This window comes from Lucilia sericata, unplaced genomic scaffold (genome assembly GCF_015586225.1).
Source record: "Lucilia sericata isolate MDLA Ls3-8-SP2 unplaced genomic scaffold, ASM1558622v1 Contig000197F_arrow, whole genome shotgun sequence".
NCBI lineage: Eukaryota > Metazoa > Arthropoda > Insecta > Diptera > Calliphoridae > Lucilia > Lucilia sericata.
In genome coordinates, this window is record NW_023994225.1 from 125,479 (window position 1) to 147,642 (window position 22,164).

General features: G+C 29.6%; 1 protein-coding gene across 1 annotated transcript in view; it reads right to left on the reverse strand.

Moving 5' to 3' along the window:
* Nucleotides 1–258: 258 nt before the first annotated feature.
* LOC119601894 (mitochondrial import receptor subunit TOM20 homolog) overlaps nucleotides 259–22,164 on the reverse strand; it is a 64,344-nt gene continuing 42,438 nt past the window's right edge. The window contains exon 3 of the mRNA XM_037953131.1: nucleotides 259–697. Within this exon, the coding sequence (XP_037809059.1) occupies nucleotides 385–697 (313 nt within the window). The 3' untranslated portion in view covers nucleotides 259–384. The remainder of the gene's footprint in view (nucleotides 698–22,164) is intronic.

Below are 22,164 nucleotides of genomic sequence, written 5' to 3' on the forward strand. Positions count from 1 at the left end.
TCAGCTGTTTATGTTGTTGGTAAATCTAACACGTTTATATACTAGACCTTTTTACTTAATATAATAAAAGGTATTTTTATAATTATCTACAATACTTACCAAACCCACAAGGGTACTTTACTACCAAGAGTGAAAACCGCTACTGCTTACTAACAAGTATTTACACAGTATGCCCAGTTTTTACTATTTTTAGTTTTCCTTATAATAAAAATAAATTTCTATAATTGTGCTCATAAAAATTGAAAATAATAGTATAAGTTAGTTCTTTTGCTATTTTTTTAATTTAAAATCCAACAAACAATATATTTCTTCAAAAAAATTAACATGAAGTATAATGAAATATATGAAAATTGTTAGTTTTCATTATAAGCCCATACGTTCAAGTTATTCAAGGTCATCAATAATTATTCCGCTCGAAGAACTTTCCATTGCTCCTGATGGCATTTCATGAGCTAAAGGATTCGATGTAACAATTTTTGGTGTCTCGTTAGATTCGGAGCTAGATCTATTACCAAATTCTTGCATCTTTAAAATAAGCATTGCAAATACTTGAGCTGGCAATGTTGTTTGCAACACTTGCAATAATCGAGCAGGTTGTCCACACACAACAAGTGCATTTGCCAAATGCTCAACGCCGTTCTCAAAGTCGCCTCTTGCAATTAGCGTCTCTCCCATTTGAATCTCTTGGAGGAAATATCTAAAATATATGAAAAAGTATGTTTTAAAATTACTAAATCGGTTAATTATTTTTTTGAAGTATTGAAATATTTTTTTTTAATTTTTTTATAATTTGACATAGAAAATATTGAGGTGGAACATTAATATTAATAACGAAATAATATACACTCCCGTTCACTTAAATAGGTTCACTATTTTGTTTACATTCTAATTAATTTTTTGCAAAAAATAATGGACTAATTGGTTATATTAAAATTTTAATTAATAGCATAATGTCTTATGTATCACTAGATAGACAAGCATTAGTGCAATACTTATAACCGATTTTTAATAATTTTTTCTCTAAAACACTACGTTTTTAAACAACATTTTTTTGGCTCATTTGAATAGGTTCATCATCTTTAATTGCCAAAAACAACAACAAAATGTATTTCTCATGAAACCGTTTTATTTTTATAAAGATTTCTACAATGTTTTAATAAAGATTTAGGGAGGAACATATCAATTATTACTTGATATAACTTCGAGAATTCGAGGTGATAAAGAGTTATAAATATTCTTAAGTATTGACAAGGAAATTTCGGTCCAAGCCTTTTAAGTTCCTTCAATTTAGGCTTCTTTTGTGTTATACTGTCTGCCCGGCCTATTTTTTAAAAAATATATTGTATATATTCACAGACACTAGAATATGAATGGATTTTACCCACTGCCAGCAGTAAACTGATTTTATTCTGACTGAACCTAATCAAGTGAACCAAAAAAATACAGCTAAAAAACGTAGTATGTTAGAAAAAAAAAAAAATTATTAAAAATCAGCTATTAGGTATTGCGCTTATTTTTATCTTACTGGTGATATCTAAGACATCATGTTGTTATTTAAAATTTTTAAATTACTAATTAGTCCATTACTTTTTGCAAATAATTAATTTGAATGTAAACAAAACAGTGAACCTATTTAAGTAGCGGGAGTGTATGTATGAAGCTTTGTTTTATTTTAAAATTATTTATAAGAACAATAAAATTATAAAATTAAATTATGAGAATTGCATTTGTTTAATTAATTAATCACTAAATACAATAAATTCCTTTTTATTTTTTATAATTTTTTTTATTGCTAATGTATTTGATTTTGGAAATTTTCAATTCTTTTTCATGTAGGTAATAATAACACTGTGACACTCAAAAACACTCATTACGCGATATAATGCTTTTTATAGACCTAGATGAGTAGATCATTTTACCATTTTTAGAATCCTACCCTAAAAATCGGAAGATATTGGAAAAAACTCTTTTTGTTGACTAGACAGACCAAAAAAATTATATCTCAAAATTTTCTTAACCGGTTTAATATTTTTCAACTGTTTTGAAAAGAGTTCCCTTTGTCCTTTTGAAAAAGGTATACACACTTTTATATTTTTTACGAAAATGTGTAAAATATTTAGATCTAAATACAAATTTTTATATTTTTTTCATTTTTTTACAATTCAAGATCATTTTTGACCCACACTTATACACATATTTTTTAAATATATTAAATAGAATTTTTTTCGTAAAATCAAAAATTTACCAAATCTCTCATTTCTAAAGCAAATTATAAATTTGAATAATAAAGCTTATTGTTGTGAGAGATTTGACAAATTTCTGTTTCTACGAAAAAAATTATATTTCTGTCAGTTTTTATCTGATTTCAACGTTTCATATCTTATTTTATTCTATTATGGGCTAAAATAAAAAAATATTTAAAAAATATGTTTTCTAATAAAGTGTGTGTCAAAAATTATCGTGAATCCTAAAAAAATTAAAAAAAAATATATATAAAAATTTGTATTTAGATCTAAATAATTTACACATTTCCTTAAAAAATATAAAAGCGTGTGTACTTTTTGAAAAGTACCAAGGAAACTTTTTCTAAAACAGTTGAAAAATATTAAATCGGTTAAGAAAATTTTGAGATACAATTTTTTTGGTCTGTCTAGTCAACAACTTTTGAACCTATTCATGAGCAATTAGCTGTCTTAGTCAATAAATAATTTTTTTCTTTACTTCACTGCTTTTCCTTTTATAATGAAAGAGAGTATTGCAAGAAAATCTAAATAGGTCAGTGTTACTATTAATTTGGACCGTTATTATTTTCCTTTAAATACTACTGCTTTTTAATATTTTTCCTTACTATTATTTGCATTATGTTTGGGGAACTCTTAAAAGAATTTGTAAATTGTAATTAAATTTAATTTTTTATTATTTACAATACTTCGTATTTTATGTTAAGTTTATATACTTAGGTGTTATGGCTTAGTAGTACGTAAGATTGGCCTTATAGGCTTTGTATTACTTCAATGAATAAATAAAAATAAAATAAATAAAAAGCGTTTTTTTCCAATATCTTCCGATTTTTAGGGTATATTAAAGATTCTAAAAGTGGTACTGTAATCTACTCTACTAGACCTACCAACTTCAATAGGTCTCGCGATGAGTGTATTGATTTTTTGTAATTTTGTCACACCGTGTAATTTTACATTTTTTTTAAACAACGTAAAAATTAAAGCTATGTCAAAGCTATTGCACCCAGGTTTTGGTGGTATAATTTTCGTTGTTCTTTGAGCAAACGAATTGTCTTTGCGTATCGTTTATTTTTGTCATTTTCTTTCGTTTATTAAGGTAGAATTACAACAAATCACTTGCTGTTACATTGCCCTGAGAGTGAAGTCTCATGGCGTCAAGGCCTTGTTAGCTATTAAAATAACCTCAACATTCCTAAATTTAATATTAAGAATTTATTGAAACTCAATGATCTCAAAATTTTCTCATTACTATTTATATACATAAGTTTTTATTATTACCCAGCAAAAAAAGTGTGGAAAAAGATGTAGAATTTTCATCACAACTAGTAACCCGAAGTGCTTCAAATTCGGGTGTAAAACCTATGAATTTTACATTAGCGTGTCATTGGAGGGATGTTGTTCATTTTTGGCAGCTTTGAACTACATCTGATCTTATTTTTAGAAGCAGTAAAAATCCGATATTTGGATGTCAAAAATAAAACACATTCTCTTAATGACACGCTTATGTAAATTTCACTACTCTTTCACCAAATCTTGATGTACTTCAAATATGTTATTTGTAATGACTTTTCCACATCTCTTTCCTCACTTTTAACTGGGGTTTCATTTGTAAGGAAATATTTGGTTTATAAAAGTAAAAAATATGAAATCGCATTTTAAGATGTGATTAAGATGTGGTTTGTAAAGTATGACATCAATTATTTTTTGCTGGGTATATTATCAAGTTTAAAAATTTAAGTTTAACGCAAAGTCGTCTCTTTGTATTTTTGAACATGTCTGTGATACGTTAATTTGTATTGTCTTTTCTATGTTTGATGTATGTACGTATGCATAAAAATGTACATATCGTCCCTGTTTTGAAATTTAGTACTACATATGTGGATTTTTTCGAATTTTTTTCTATTCTTGCAATTTGCAGCTTTACTGGTTATACTTATGTGTACAAAAGCATTTACCGATAACTTAATTGGTTTAGGATTTAGCAAAAGCACCTATGTGATTTCTATATATTAAATGCGCCAACAAAAAGTCCTATGTGTTTTAAATTATATTGATTTAAATCATAAATCCGCCAAAATAATATTTTATTTAAATTAGTTAATATAATACCCCAGCAAAAAATAATTGATGTCATACTTTACAAACTACATCTTAATCACATCTTAAAATGCGATTACATATTTTTCACTTTTATAAACCAAATATTTCCTTACAAATGAAACCCCAGTTAAAAGTGAGGAAAGAGATGTGGAAAAGTCATTACAAATAACATATTTGAAGTACATCAGATTTGGTGAAAGAGTAGTGAAATTTACATAAGCGTGTCATTAAGAGAATGTGTTTTATTTTTGACATCTAAATATCGGATGTTTACTGCTTCTAAAAATAAGATTAGATGTAGTTCAAAGTTGCCAAAAATGAACAACATCCCTCCAATGACACGCTAATGTAAAATTCATAGGTTTTACACCCGAATTCGAAGCACTTCGGGTTACTAGTTGTGATGAAAATTCTACATCCTTTTCCACACTTTTTTTGCTGGGACCGTAAATAATCCCAGCAAAAAATAATTGATGTCATACTTTACAAACTACATCTTAATCACATCTTAAAATGCGATTTCATATTTTTCACTTTTATAAACCAAATATTTCCTTACAAATGAAACCCCAGTTAAAAGTGAGGAAAGAGATGTGGAAAAGTCATTACAAATAACATATTTGAAGTACATCAGATTTGGTGAAAGAGTAGTGAAATTTACATAAGCGTGTCATTAAGAGAATGTGTTTTATTTTTGACATCTAAATATCGGATGTTTACTGCTTCTAAAAATAAGATCAGATGTAGTTCAAAGCTGACAAAAATGAACAACATCCCTCCAATGACACGCTAATGTAAAATTCATAGGTTTTACACCCGAATTTGAAGCACTTCGGGTTACTAGTTGTGATGAAAATTCTACATCTTTTTCCACACATTTTTTGCTGGGATGGATTATCACCTGTCTTTTGTTTGACTCATCAACCTAAAATCACTTTATGAGTAGATTCAATCTCGTCCGTCCTTCCGTTAATATTTTTATTAAACTTTTTATTTAAAGTACTTGCGGTATTTCGCATACCGATCTTTATGAAATTTTGTAGAACTAGTCTAGTTTTGCATAGACAGATGCTGTGCAAATAAGTCGAAATTCTAAGATAAATGATTTAATAAGTATTTTCTGATAATTTATGCAAGAATAGTAATTATAATATCATAAGTGTTAATCTAATTGATATTTTTAAGTAGCACTGCTAAAGGAAATGAAAAGAAAATAATTCGAAAACAACTAATGACCCGCGAAAATAATCTTTAGCATAATATCGGAAATTATATTCTTTACAAAAGTTGTAATAACATCAAAAGTTGTACGACGAACAATCATAGAGATATATCCAAAGATTTGATACTTATGACCTTTGACTTCCACTATATCATTAGGATCGCTACTTTTAGTACTTTATTTAGATTGTTTAGATGATGCTGTAGACCAGTTTTTACATTACCGTCATAAATTCTTCATTTTTGGTCAATTTGTCTGCTAATTTAGACAAATTACGTTTGCAAAGGTAAATATCGCTATTATTGTGGATGTAATGCTAACATCCGCTGCATGGTATTATAATTGGTCAAATATACCCCCTAAAGTCTCTAAACCCAAATTTCGAACGAAATCTAAGAATCAGTACATGAAATGGGAAGAAAATTTCAATATAAAAACTGTTTTCCAAAAAGTCCTATGTGGAGTTTTCCAAAATGAAATGGAAGAAAATTTCAATATAAAAACTGTTTTCCAAAAAGTCCTATGTGGAGTTTTCCAGAATTGCGCTAAAATTCATAAAAATTCAAAATACAAATTAATTACAGCAGTTAACGGATCCTTCAAGATACATATATATTTTTTTAAAACAACGCGATATAATAAACATACAGCTTAATTAAACTGTTTTTTACCTTTTCTGAAAACTTTGTTAAAACCCACATAGTACCAATATTCAAAACAGGGACGATATACATGTATAATATATTGTTTGCGCTGGTCACAAGTTCGTATTAGTATTGTCTTCTGTTAATTTGCTCAAGCAAATTAATAGCAAAGTCGTCTAAAAAATAAAGAAAAAAATAAGTAAGAAGTTCCCAGCAAAAAAAAAGTGCGGAAAAAGATGTAGAATTTTCATCACAACTAGTAACCCGAAGTGCTTCAAATTCAGGTGAAAAACCTATGAATTTTACATTAGCGTGTCATTGGAGGGATGTTGTTCATTTTTGACAACTTTGAACTACATCTAATCTTATCTTTAGAAGCTGTAAAAATCCGATATTTGTACGTCAAAAATAAACCACATTCTTTCAATGAAACGCTTATGTAAATTTCATCAAAATTTGAAGTACTTCGAATATTTTGTTTGTAGTGACTTTTCTACATCTCTTTTCTCATTTTTAACTGTGTTTTAATTTGTAAGTATATGTTTGGTTTATAAAAGCGAAAAGTATGCAATCGCATTTTTAGATGTGATTAAGTTGTCGTTTGTAAAGTATGACATCAATTATTTTTTGCTGGGTTATAGTCGGGCAAGGCCGACCATATAATACCCTTCACCAGTTATAAAAAAAATGTGATTTAGTGTTCATAATAAAGCATCCCAGCAAAAAATAATTGATGTCATACTTTACAAACTACATCTTAATCACATCTTAAAATGCGATTACATATTTTTCAATTTTATAAACCAAATATTTCCTTACAAATGAAAACCCAGTTAAAAGTGAGGAAAGAGATGTGGAAAAGTCATTACAAATAACATATTTGAAGTACATCAAGATTTGGTGAAAGAGTAGTGAAATTTACTTAAGCGTGTCATTAAGAGAATGTGTTTTATTTTTGACATCCAAATATCGGATTTTTACTGCTTCTAAAAATAAGATTAGATGTAGTTCAAAGTTGCCAAAAATGAACAACATCCCTCCAATGACACACTAATGTAAAATTCATAGGTTTTACACTCGAATTTGAAGCACTTCGGGTTACTAGTTGTGATGAAAATTCTACATCTTTTTCCACACTTTTTTTGCTGGAATTTAGGTTGAATTGTACCTTGTCTCAGATATACTTTAGCCATTTTTTGTTGAATAAAATTGTGTACATTAAGTCATATTTCGAAGGGGGCTTTGCATAAGGGCTAGGATCGAAAATTATTCTAAGCCGATTGGTATACTTTAAGGTGGATATAGGACTCAATATACCCTCCCCACTAAAGTGGTATAGGGTATAATAATGAATGAAAAAATTAAACGTACATACAGTTAATCACAAAAATAAGTATACAGAAATACTGACAATTGGTTTTATTCAAAAAAAGGATATTATTTTTTCAAAAAAACAAAAAAAGTAACACATTTATTTATTAAAAACAATTATAATAATTATTATTCACTACTTTTTTCCTGGATATTTTTGTTATTTGAGTTCTGATTTAATGTGAAGTTAAATAGGTGCAAAATTTACGTCACAAAAGTATACAGATCATTTCAATATATATTTGGTTTAATGATATTGACAAAATTTATGAAAATTTTACCTGTTTGAATAAAATTACTTTATAATAAAATATTTTGTACACAATAACTTGGAAAAAATCCACTTTTAGATCCGAAATCTTGAAATTTGGGCCGATTGGCTCCGGAAATAATTAGTAGAACAGTTTTTCTCATTTCTACGAAATATTTTCCCACTTTAGACCCGGATTTTGGATCTGGTGGTCATTCAACCTTCCAAATGATGCATTAGAAGTTGAATTTTTAACTTTTGAAAAAGAGTTATTTTTAAAATAATGAGATATGCTTGGATTTGGCCATTTTGAACACATTACGTTCTTATAATCCGAAATTTAACTCCGATTTCTTAATACTTACAACATATCCCAGCAAAAAATAATTGATGTCATACTTTACAAACTACATCTTAATCACATCTTAAAATGCGATTTCATATTTTTCACTTTTATAAACCAAATATTTCCTTACAAATGAAACCCCAGTTAAAAGTGAGGAAAGAGATGTGGAAAAGTCATTACAAATAACATATTTGAAGTACATCAAAATTTGGTGAAAGAGTAGTGAAATTTACATAAGCGTGTCATTAAGAGAATGTGTTTTATTTTTGACATCCAAATATCGGATTTTTACTGCTTCTAAAAATAAGATCAGATGTAGTTCAAAGCTGCCAAAAATGAACAACATCCCTCCAATGACACGCTAATGTAAAATTCATAGGTTTTACACCCGAATTTGAAGCACTTCGGGTTACTAGTTGTGATAAAATTCTACATCTTTTTCCACACTTTTTTTGCTGGGATACTTGAAAATTTTGATAATTCCATATATTTCCTTTAATTTAAACAGATTTTTAAAATTCTCCGATTTCCAAAGTATACAAAAATGCTACTAACCATACCTTGATATACCCAAGACAATAACCATGTATTATGGATCGGGCATTTTATTTGTTCTAGCAACAAATTAAGAGGTATCCTTGTTCAAAATTGTTCAATTCGTATTCATACCACTAATTGAGCCTGATTTAATATAAAAATCTTATTATTTTGGACAATGACCAATTTCGGAACCGATATGTAGTGTAAATTATTGACATGGTCACCATTTGACGAGTATTGGTAGTATTTAGAAGTGTGTAATGGATGATTGGAATCAAAAAACTTGTTTTAATTAATGGAAACTAGTACAAGTATTAATAATTTCGCATTTTAAGAAATAAATTTTAGGAAATCCCCATTAATCCCCAAAACTCCGGGCGTTTAAATAGCAAGATGGCCTTAAATATGAAAAAATGCTCCTATAAGTAATATTCAGGTCAATTACCAAAAATTTAAATTTTTCGCAACTAAAAGTGGATTTTTCCAAGTTATTGTGTAAAAATATTTTTTTATAAAGTAATAAAATAATCTTTATACTTACTTGTGTGACGTAAATTTTGCAACTATTTAGCTTAACCTTAAATGAGAACTCTAATAACAAAAATATCCAGAAAAAAAGTAGTGAATAATAATTACCCAGCAAAAAATAATTGATGTCATACTTTACAAACTACATCTTAATCACATCTTAAAATGCGATTACATATTTTTCACTTTTATAAACCAAATATTTCCTTACAAATGAAACCCCAGTTAAAAGTGAGGAAAGAGATGTGGAAAAGTCATTACAAATAACATATTTGAAGTACATCAAGATTTGGTGAAAGAGTAGTGAAATTTACATAAGCGTGTCATTAAGAGAATGTGTTTTATTTTTGGCATCCAAATATCGGATTTTTACTGCTTCTAAAAATAAGATCAGATGTAGTTCAAAGCTGCCAAAAATGAACAACATCCCTCCAATGACACGCTAATGTAAAATTCATAGGTTTTACACCCGAATTTGAAGCACTTCGGGTTACTAGTTGTGATGAAAATTCTACATCTTTTTCCACACTTTTTTTGCTGGGTATCATAACTGTTTTTAATAAATAAATGTGTTACTTTATTGTTTTTGAAAAAATAATATCCATTCTTAAATAAAACCAATTACCAGTATTTCTGTATACTTATTTTTGTGATTAACTGTAAATATATATAGCACACCCAGTACAAAAGTAACATAACTCAATTTTTTTTTTTTTTTTTTAGAAAAGGAAACAAATTTTTTACAAATTCTGAAACATAAAGGAAGACATAACGTCTTTTCTTGAACAGTTAACAACAGCAAAATACACTAATATTTTTTTTAGAGATAAACAAGTATTGTTTAGATTTGAACAGAGGTTTGCCCGTCCCTGGCTTGCGTCAGATGGTGACGTTGCAAAAATCATATGAAGGAATACACAACTAGAGGCGCTATTGTCATCAGCTGGTATTCTTAAGCTTGACATTCGCATAGCTCTAAGCTTTGCATAGTTTTTGGCGGTACATTATTCGTTGCTTGGCCATCATATAATAATAAATTGTATCCTAAATTGGGGAAAAAAGGAAAGTGTTTGTATTTATATAGTTAAAAACCAACCAAAATCCTGTGTTTTGGCACTTGGCCAACAATTTGGAAGTATAATAGGAGTACACCACCAGGACATCCCGAGGGCAATTCGGCACCTCAACATTGTTCCTTCGATCCGGATTTGTTAGTGGATTATTAGCCTATACTTTTGTTCTTGTAATATTTTGTTTGTTAACATAACAAAATTTCACAAGTAAAGAAACTTTAAACATACGGTATGAAAATTCTTGAATTGTACTGTAAAATTGAAGTTTCTAAATGATAATACCGTCTTATAATACATTTGTTATACAGTCCATTAAATCAACGAATATTGATATGTATTATCAGTAAGGTGCGTGAATTTGATAGTGAGAATTCACCATATAGCACTATTTTGATTGGTATTATCACAAAGGTAAAAGAATTTGCTAAAATTGATTCACAATTGCACATTAAGGTGTTTGGATATACTAAGGTATACTGATCACATTGCCAACTTGGTTGAGGAATTAACTAAAATCTAGCAAATGCACGAACCATTTTGTTAAGTAGCAGCCTTGTCAGAGCAGCCAGATCTCATATATGTCAGACTCTGCTTTTTTAAGGGCCCTTCAGACGATCACACTTTACGTACAAGTCTAATGAAAAAGTAAAATTAAATTCCTCCGTATGACAAAAAAGAGAATAAAAGTCGTATGATTTATATTTTTTGTGTTTACACGATTGGTATAAAACAATAACAAAGTAAGATGGAAACAGTTGTTTCACTTTTTTGTATGTTTTTACTTAAAAATACATCCCTGATCTAATGCGACTTGCTTGTTTTTTGAATCATTTCACAAAATGAAGAGAGCCATACGACTGTCATTTTCCATCCGTATTTTCTCTCAATGTGTGATGATTTCTTTACATATTCCGTTTAGACGATACCATCCGATCTCTTCTACACAAAATATTGACAGATCATATTACTTGTGTGCTCGTGTGAAGGGGGCTTTAGACAGCACATTGCCTTTGTTTACATTTTAATTTTTACATTGAGTTTAACTTTTCTCACATTTTGTTAAGTTAACTACGATTATATTTAAAAAATAAGTTAATCATTTCCTTGTTCCCAGAAAGTCTAATTCAGATTTGTTTATATAAAGCGTGGCTGCTGTATTGTTTGTAATTTACCATCAAAACTTGTAGAAGCTGTATTTTTTTTGTGTTTGGACAAATTTCTACATTGGGCCCAGAATAAGAACACAAAAAGTTTTATTCCTGGATAGTGAATTTCCCTGAAACATCAATATAATACTGAGAAAATCTAAGACCGTTAGTTGTGATACCAAACTATTCTAATAAGTTGGCCACATATGTATGTACATTAGGGGAGGCAAAATACCACAGCACTGCCTTATAGCCAATACTGTCCTGATAATAAAAAGCTATTTTTTAAGTCAATTCGCACCGAACGCAATTTCTAAAAAGCTTTTGTTTGTTATTTTTACTAAAATTAAACTATTATCCATAACATGCATTGTTTTCACGATTTGTTAAAAATTTCATAACAGGGGTTTAAAGAAGAATGTTCTCTTTACGATAGTGTAATAAAAATGCAAAAATGTTGGCAAAAATATTTATTTTTCTAATACAGAAAAAGTAATATTTATACACAACTTCATGGCCTTTGATACGGGAACTTTTTTTACGATCGCGAAAAAATAATATCATATTCCTTAACATCTTTCACGCCCTACAAGGTCTTGCTATCAAGGTTTAATATTTAGTTTTATTTTCTAAATTGCCGACTAAACTGGAAAATGTTCAAGTATTTACTTTTCCCTTAGAAGCTAACTGAAATCAGTCAACTGTGCGCACACGATGCTGCAATAACTAGCAAGTGATTTTGTTTTTCTTCAGCATCCACACAAACAAGCAGCGGCCATGTTAAGTTTTTTCAACTCAACCGAACTGAACACGACCACTGAACAGTGCAAACATTTTTGAGTAAACTGCTTGCGTATTGTTATACCCTACACCACTTTAGTGGGGAGGGTATATTGGGTTTGTGCTGATGTTTGTAACGCACAATAATATTGGTCCTATACCCACCTTAAAGTATACCAATCGGCTTAGAACAGACGTCGGCGCTAGTATTGTTCTGACAACGAAGATTTTCGGCAAATTACATGTACACAACACGATCGCAGACGAACTTCTAAACAAGAGCATCAAAAATACAAATATTTTATTTAGTTGCTTGACAGCATTCAACTAAGCAGGCTGTTGTCGCTTTGCTAAAGAAATTGCAAACACAACTTAAAAAAACAAAAACAACTTGCAAAAACAAGAGCATAATTTACAAAAACAACATACACCCTAAATAATTTTCTAGAATGCATAACAATGAAAGTTAATAAGATCATTCTTATTTAATACTTTTTTGTACATTTTAATTTGAAATGTTGTTTCTATGTGAAGAAATTATTCTTCTTAAGTTGACATTGATTACATTTTGTTAATAAATATTCGCATTTTACAGTAATGCAATTTAATCTTCAAAATTAAAAATTACAAAAATTTTTTTCAGTGCAATTTCATTGAAAAAATACCAATAGTGTGTGTGTAGTGGTGATTTGTTATCTGCCTCTCTATACGCCGGTATATGGCTTAGAATCATTTTCTGAGTTGATTTAGCTATGTCCGTCCATCTGTCCGTCCGTCCGTCCATGTAAACCTTGTAATCAAACTACAGGTCGCAATTTTGAAGATAATTCAATGAAATTTGGTACATGATCTCCTACTGTTTTTGGGACGAAGCCTATTGAAAATGGTTACAATCGGTCCATTATTTCACCTATCCCCCATACAACTGAACCCCTGAATAGGGCTTGTAAACCTTGTAATCAAACTATTTTGAAGATAATTCAATGAAATTTGGCACACGATCTTCTTTGGTACCAGAAACGAAGTCTATTGAAAATGGTTAACATCGGTCCATTACCTCACCTAGCCCCCATACAACTGAACCCCCGAATAGGGCTTGTAAACCTTGTAATCAAACTACAGGTCGCAATTTTGAAGATAATTCAATGAAATTTGGCACACGATCTTCTATGGTACCCGAAACGAAGCCTGTTGAAAATGGTTAACATCAGTCCATTATTTCACCTAGCCCCCATACAACTGAACCGGACTAATAGAGCTTTTAAGTTCATAATTATGTTTAATATACTCGTATCTCGACAAAAAGCTGCAAAACCAAGTTCTATACTAGCCTTGATGACCCTTATGCATTTTTTAATTATAGGGTCTCATTTGACCATAGCCCCTATTCAAAGTCCCCTTCAAAATTCGACTTAAATGTCCACAATTTTATTCAACAATAAATTGCTTAAGTATATCTGAGGGAAGCTACAATTCAACTAAATGCTTTATTATGAAAACTAAATCATATTTTTTTGTAACAAGTGTAGGTTATTATATGGTCGGCCTCGCCCGACTATAATTTCTTACTTGTTTAGTTCTTGGTTTCGTTATCTTACTATGTACGTAATAAAAACTGGATAGTAACGTAATTTGACTGGATAGTAAGACGTTATTTGACTGGATAGTATGGCTGAAAAGTTTTGATGAGTTGTTTGATTTGTAAGATTATGTTGTTGTGTGCGCTTTTTGTTAAACTTAGTAGAATGGAGTGTTTTTTTATTTTGGTGTTTACATTTTACAATGATAAATAGAAATCATATCTCTAATTTAAATAAATTATGTATAATCCTAATATCCTAATACATATAAATCTATATATATAAAATTCTAACGTTACTGACTGACTGACTGACTGATTCACTGACTGATTCATCATCGCACAGCCTAAACGGTTGAAGCTAAAGAGCTGAAATTTGGACAGGAGGTTGGTCTCCCGCCAAATAGATCCACTAAGACGGGATTTTTGGAAATTCGAATGTTTAGGGGGTAAAAAAGGGTAAAAACGGGTAAATTCGGTAACCTTATATCTCCTAAACTAGAAAAGATACAAAAACAGCTTAAAGCTTATCGCCGTTCATTTAAAAAATAAACGGACAGGTGTCTGGTACTTTTTTAAAATTCGGCCCCTTTAGGGAATAAACGGGTAAAAACTGTATTTTGGTACTTTTTTCGCACCCCATGTATCTTTTAAACCAGTGCACATTCAAAAAATATTTTTGACTCCTTCATAACTTAACGAAAAAATAAAAATATGAATTTAGTACTTTTTGGATATTCGGACGTTTAAGGGGTTAAAATTGTACCTATTTTTGGTACTTTTTTCATAAAACATTGTTTTTGGTTTATTAACTTATACATATGAATACATAATAACGGGCTCCCACTACGATGTTGCAACTTTTTGGAATAGAATTTTTATTTCGTTAATGGGGAGGAAAAAAGTACCAAAAGGGGTAAAAACGGGAAATTTGATTTTATTCAAACACAATGATCCAATTTAGATAAAATTTTTAAATTTAGAAACACTAAATATCCTAATGGGGTGTTATTTGGAACCCCAGTATCAAGTGATATTTTTTGGTACTTTTCATTCTCCAACTGGTCCTTTTTGAGTTTTCTATGATATTGAAATAGAAACATGAAATTAATAATAAAGGGACTTTTCGCTACTTTTTCGTTCTACACAGGTACTTTTTTGAGTTTTCTTTAAAATTAAAGCTAGAAACATGAAATTAAGCATGTAGAGCTCGGAGTAAATGAGAATCTATAAAATGGGACTTTTTTGGTACTTTTTCGTTCTTCAAAAGGTACTTTTTGAATTTTCTATAATATTGAACCTAGAAACATGAAATTAAACATGTAGAGACCGGAGTAAATGAGAATCTATAAAAGGGGACTTTTTGGTACTTTTTCGTCCTTCGACTGGTACTTTTTGAGTTTTCTATAAAATTTAACCTAGAAACATGAAATTAAGCATGTAGAGCCCGGAGTAAATGAGAATCTATATAAGGGGACTTTTTGGTACTTTTTCGTCCTTCGACTGGTACTTTTTGAGTTTTCTATAAAATTTAACCTAGAAATATGAAATTAAGCATGCGGAGGCCTTAGTTAATGAGAATCTATAAAAGCGGACTTTTTGGTACTTTTTCGTCCTTCGACTGGTACTTTTTGAGTTTTCTATAAAATTTAACCTAGAAACATAAAATTAAGCATGTAGAGCCCTTAGTAAATGAGAATCTATAAAAGGGGACTATTTGGTACTTTTTCGTCTTTCGACTGGTACTTTTTGAGTTTTCTATAAAATTTAACCTAGAAACATGAAATTAAGCATGTAGAGCCCTTAGTAAATGAGAATCTATAAAAGGGGACTTTTTGGTACTTTTTCGTCCTTCGACTGGTACTTTTTGAGTTTTCTATAATATTGATCCTAGAAGCATGAAATTAAGCATGTAGAGCCTGAAGTAAATGAGAATCTATAAAAGGGGACTTTTTGGTACTTTTTCGTCCTTCGACTGGTACTTTTTGAGTTTTCTATTAAATTGAACCTAGAAATATGAAAATAAGCATTTAGAGCCCGTAGTAAATGAGAATCTATAAAAGGGGACTTTTTGGTAATTTTTCGTTCTTCAAAAGGTACTTTATGAATTTTCTATAATATTGAAAATAGAAACATGAAAGTATGCATGTAGAGCCTGGATTAAGTGAGAAACTATAAAAGGGGACTTTTTGGTACTTTTTTGTTCTTCAAAAGGTACTTTTTGAATTTTCTATAATATTGAACCTAGAAACATGAAATTAAACATGTAGAGCCCGAATTAAGTGAGGACCTATAAAAGGGGACTTTTTGGTACTTTTTCGTTCTTCAAAAGGTACTTTTTGAATTTTCTATAATATTGATCCTAGAAGCATGAAATTAAGCATGTAGAGCCTGGAGTAAATGAGAATCTATAAAAGGGGACTTTTTGGTACTTTTTCGTTCTTCAAAAGGTACTTTTTGAATTTTCTATAATATTGATCCTAGAAGCATGAAATTAAGCATATAGAGCCTGGAGTAAATGAGAATCTATAAGAGGGGACTTTTTGGTACTTTTTCGTTCTTCAAAAGGTACTTTTTGAATTTTCTATAATATTGAACCTAGAAACGTGCAATTAAGCAAGTACAGCCAAGATTAAGTGATAACCTATAAAAGGGGACTTTTCGGCACTTTTTCGTTCTTCAAAAGGTACTTTTTGAATTTTCTATAATATTGAACCTAGAAACATGAAATTAAGTACGTAGAGCCCGGAGTAAGTGAGAACATATAAAAGAGGACTTTTTGGTAATTTTTCGTTCTTCAAAAGGTACTTTTTGTGTTTTTTATAACATGAAATTAACCATGTGGAGCCCGGAGTTAATGAGAATCTATAAAAGGGGACCCTTTGGTAATTGTTCGTTCTTCAACTGGTACTTTTTTAATTTTCTATAATATTGAACTTAGGAACATGAAATTAAATAAAAGAGGTCTTTTGTTACTTTTTCGTACTTCATTGGTACTTTTTGAGTTTTCTAAAATATTGAATATATAAACATAAATTTAAATAGGGGACTTTTTGATATTGCAGATATATATACATTTACAATAATATTTATTTTATTTCATTACGATGAGGGTAGCGAAGCACACTGGGTATAGCTAGTATATTATAAATCTCTTTGTAAGACTGTTCGTTTGTTTGTTCGTCAATCACGCCTAAACGGCTGGACCGATTTTCTTCAAATTTGGAATAAAGTTAGATCTATACTTGGAGATTGTTATAGGCTATATTTTTTTCAAACTTGGACTAGGAGGGGACAACAAGGCGGTAAAATGGGTGAAAAACGGACAAAATTAATACATTTGAGAGAAAATACTGATTTTGTCTACACTTAAGCAAAATAATTTTTGATTCAACTTTTTAATTTGTCAGAAATAAGTATGTACTTGCAAAGTGTCGTTGGGAATGTTGGACCAGGAGGGTACAAAAAATAGGCCAAATGGTCGGTCTGCTTTAAGACCGATTTTTTCTATTATAAAGTCAAAATATTATAGACTATGATTTTTATAATTTCAGAAATATGTATATTATGAAAGCCCACCCTTATGGGGAAAAACGGTAAAAAGGGAAATTTGTAAACACTCAAAAAATGCATATCTTCAGACAATTCAAACTACTTCAATGTATTCTTTTAATCTTTTTTTTGGTACTTTTAAAAGAATTCTATCTTTTTTAATCACACTTAAACGGCTGAAAGGATTTTCCTTAAATTTCGAACATAGTTATATCTACGTTTCAAAATGGATGGTGTATTAGCTATATTGATTTTCAAAACTAGGATTATAAGGGGAGAAGAAGGGGTATATGGATGAAAAATGGGCAAAATTAGAACTTTTGAGTGTAAATACTAATTATTATCTATACTTAAGCAAAAAAGCAATTAAGCTTTTTAAAGTGTCTGAAGTATGTATGTATTAGCAAAGTTCCGTTTCGAAAGCTTGACCAGAAGGAGACAAAAATAGGACAAAGGACAAAAAACGGGAAAATTAGTACTTCTGTGTTTTAAGACTATTTTTTTCCTTCTAAAGAAAAAATATTTTAGACGATGAGTTTTGTAGTCTCAGAAATATGTTTATTTCGATTTTATTTAGGGGGGAACAAGAAATTCAACCTAAATGAGCAAAAACGGGTAATTATGTGTTCCTCTGGTACATTTTTTGTACTTTTATGATATTTAAGAAATATATCGTCACCTAAAACGCAGACAACCCTATCTAACATTTTAAAAATTTTACAGGAGAAACAAAAACTATTTAAATTGAAAAGTTTGTTTCTCTCAACGCGATTTCTTGTTATTCAATAAACAAATTGTTTAATAGTAAAACCTATCATTTGTTATGGTAGTTGACAAGTTGTGGACAATAAATGAGGGAATAAAACGGTAATAAAATTAGATCTATATTTCTTACAATTAAGCTGTACCTGCAATTTGAACTCGGCGTATTTAGGGAAAATCGATTTTTTTGTGTAATATTTTAGTGGATACGTATTAATTCTTTACTGTTTTACACTTTAAATAAAGTATTTTCAGAGTATTATAGTTCAGATAATATAAAATATATATCAGAAGTTTTATTCATATTGGACTTTCTTAACCCATAAATTGTGGAGTTCAAAAGTTTTAAAGTCTTATGTTTAAAATAACAGCGAAAAAAGTAAAATTAACCCTTTAAAATACATGGGACAAATTTACCCCCGAAGTTCAAAAAATCAAAAATGCACTATAAAACTTATAAATTAACCCTTTTCGAACATATACGGTTTGAATTTTTAGACATATTATGTCGAAGATCGACCGAAAAAATGGACTACATAAATTATCAGTTTTAAAATCAATGTTTTTCTTTTAAAAATGTACACCTCAAGTTTAGACCATAGTCAAAAAGGGTTAAAGTATAATTTTGTATAATTAATATATAATCTTTTATTATATTTCTGCTATTTATCTAATTATAAATCAAAGTGACATTTTTTTAACATTTAATTTTTCTGGAATTTATTTTCATTAACTTTATGGGAAAATTTTATAAAATGTGAATTATTGATTATAAATTATAATTTCGTTTGTTATAGGAAGAAAAATATTGTAAAAAAGAAATAATATTAATAAAAAACATCCAGTTTCCTTTTATTCGATTAACAGAGTAATTTTGAATTATCCGATTATTAACCAGCTAACTTAAAACCTCAAAAATTAATTTGTCGAATTAACCGAATAAGACAAAAACCCAAATAATTGAATACCATAATATATATTCACATCAAATTTAAACACATAAATAAGAAACCATTCTATACTACTAAATATAACATATATTTTATACCTAAATTTACAAATATTATACATAATTTATTTAAATTAGCAATATTATTTATATTTATCATTGTAAAATGTAAACACCAAAATAACAATCCATTCTACTAAGCTGTAGTTGACTGTATTCAATTAGTTTGTGATTAAAAATTTTAACAAGTTACTTATTTTTTAGCCGAAAACTAGATTTAGTAAAATATTTAGTAAATTGCGACTGCAATTAGTAGTTTTTCAAATCCCTGCTTGCTATGGTATTTTTCATATTTGCAAAAATTGCAAAAAGTCATAACCATAATGTATATCCCAACCAGTAGAAGACAGTTAAGAGCCGGTTGTAATTGGTTGCCGGCTGGAGTTGTTTAATTCATTTAAATTTGTAAACATTTTGGCGGTTTTGTTTTCTTGAAAGTTTTTACTAGTAAAGATAGTAATTTTTATTTTGCTCTCGTTGCAAGTATTTATTGGAAAATTGAAGGAATTGAATTATTGTTTCTTTGGAATCTTTAATTTTTTTGTGAATCTTTTTGGTTTTGTAGCTTGAAAAGCCATATATTGTGAAATTATTCTGATTTTGGTAATAATTAGTAGAGATTTTTAAAATTTTCGGAAACCATAGAGTTGCCGATTTTCTTGACACTTTTATTTTTGTTGGCGTTATAAATAAAAGACTTTACAAAATGAAATCGTAAATTTTAAAGAAATTTGAAAAGCTGACTGTTTTGCTCTCGAGTTCGAGAACGATTATAATGAAATGCCACAAGAAAATCACAGCTCCTTTAGAAGGAGGAATTCAAAATTTTATGGGATAAGTTAGAGATTCTTATGAATCTATTTTTCTAAATAGCGAGGACTCAGACTCAAAAGAAGCTTGTGAGGCGATTATAGAACTTGGCCTTCTTTTCGCGATATGTTTACTGCTGTTTACATTAATTGCGAAGATTTATCAGAAATCGAATTTGAGGCAATTTACTAGTGAGGATGCTTTAGAAATTGTGAAAGATTCTCCCTTGACAAATCAATGTTTCTGTAACGAATGGAAAAATCTATGTGATGCGTATGAGAACAAAAGAATTTTGGTGAATAGCCAACTTAAGATTTTGTTTAACCTCATTCCCGCAAAATTTGAGTCTGCTAAAGAAATAGAAAGAGACATTAAGAATTGCATATCGGTCTTAAATTTGCATGATGTAGATATTTCTTCTTGGGACCCCATTTTCGTTTACCTTTGTTCAATAAATTTGCAAGTTCTTACATTGTCTTTATGGGAACAAAATGTGGAGAACGAAAAAGAGATTCCTAAATGGAGCGATTTAGATAGTCCTAGAAATAATAGATTTAGATTCGATAAAAGAGCTAGCACTGGCAATAATAGATCCATTAAAGGACAGTTTAAAAGGTATCAAGTTTCACAAGTTTTCTATAATGTTTAAGTCTGGTGAATATGAAGGCCAGCTCAACAATTCAACATTTTAGAACTCTATATAAGATTGTACGATCCAGGCAGTATGGATCGGGGCGTTATCTTGTTGTAGGATCCAAGGGCTATGTCCATATAGGTCATTGAAAACCGAAAAAGCCTTTTTTATTAACCCAATGTAGTTCCTAGCATTTATTCTTGAGGTTAAAAGCTGATGCTCGAAGGTGCCATAATAGGAAAACAGGATTTGTGAAGTGGTAGTCAACCAAGGAGGTTCAACACATTACTAAAATAGCTTAGTTTAATTTATATCGTTGTAAATAATCTCAATAAGTTATAATTACAAAAGTTGCTATAAAATCACTTTTTCTGGGAGATGATCTTTTCAAGTGACGAATTTTTCACAGTAGCTTTTTTCGGTTAATTTACAAAATTCATATCACATTTTATTCAGAACAAAAAATATTACAATGAGGGGAAAAAACAAGTTTCCAGAAATTCCTAATCCAAAAATATAAGCTTGAAAAAAAATTGATATATGTGCTATTCAAGTGGCGGGAGTGTAGTTTCATACCGAGACGATAATTTGTCGAAAAGTGGCATTTAGGCCATGTTGTTAATGTTTTCATAGATGGTAATATACGAGATGCTGAAGTGAAAACGAACATTGGTTGTTCAGTTAAAATAACAGTGGAGAAGATCGTCGTTCTTCCCACATATTAATTTAGTTGTTAATATTTTTCAAGTATCATGATCTATCATTGCAGTAAAATTTGGATGTAATACTCATTTGGAGAGTGCAACGAATGCAATGACTACGAAAAGCGACTGTTTTCCTTATCGCTATTGCGCGGCTCATGACCATTGCGAACTTGTGGAAGTACGAGCACACAAAAAGAAGAAGAGGCGTCATCCAACCAATAAATGAATAAATGTGCCCTGGTTTTAAGTATCGAAGTAGGAACCGTACATAAATTGCATTTAATAAAAATCAATGATTGAATAAATATAAATTTTTAGACTTAGAGGCGCTAGTGATATTTTACTAATTTTACTTAATCTATTACTAACATTGTTTCAAATTTGGAAATATGGGATAATTAGTAATAGATACATAAATAGCATTTAATAAAAATCAATGATTGATTAAATAAAATTTTTTAGACTTACACAACCCCTGCATTTATATAGATAGGGCTCTCTACATATTTACATATATTATATGAAAGTTCAAATTGTTGTCTACAAAATTTGATGTGATATGAAGTTGATTATATCGATAAAAATCTTTTATGGGTCTATTATCGATAGCAACCGAACATCAGTTGAGTTGTCAGTTGCCAAAATGACATTACAGCTGCAAATTTCAGTTGCCAAATTGGCAACTAGAAATTTGTGGTTGCTGAGATGTTTTTTAAAGTAAATGTGTCGAATTTTTCATAAAGTATCCATATTTTTTATAGTTTGTTTACATTTTTTAGTTGCTAGTCTGTCAAAATTACCACAGAGGACACAATATGGATAACCATTTAGCAACTAACGAAAGTTGCCGTTCATAATACCAAGTTTTATGT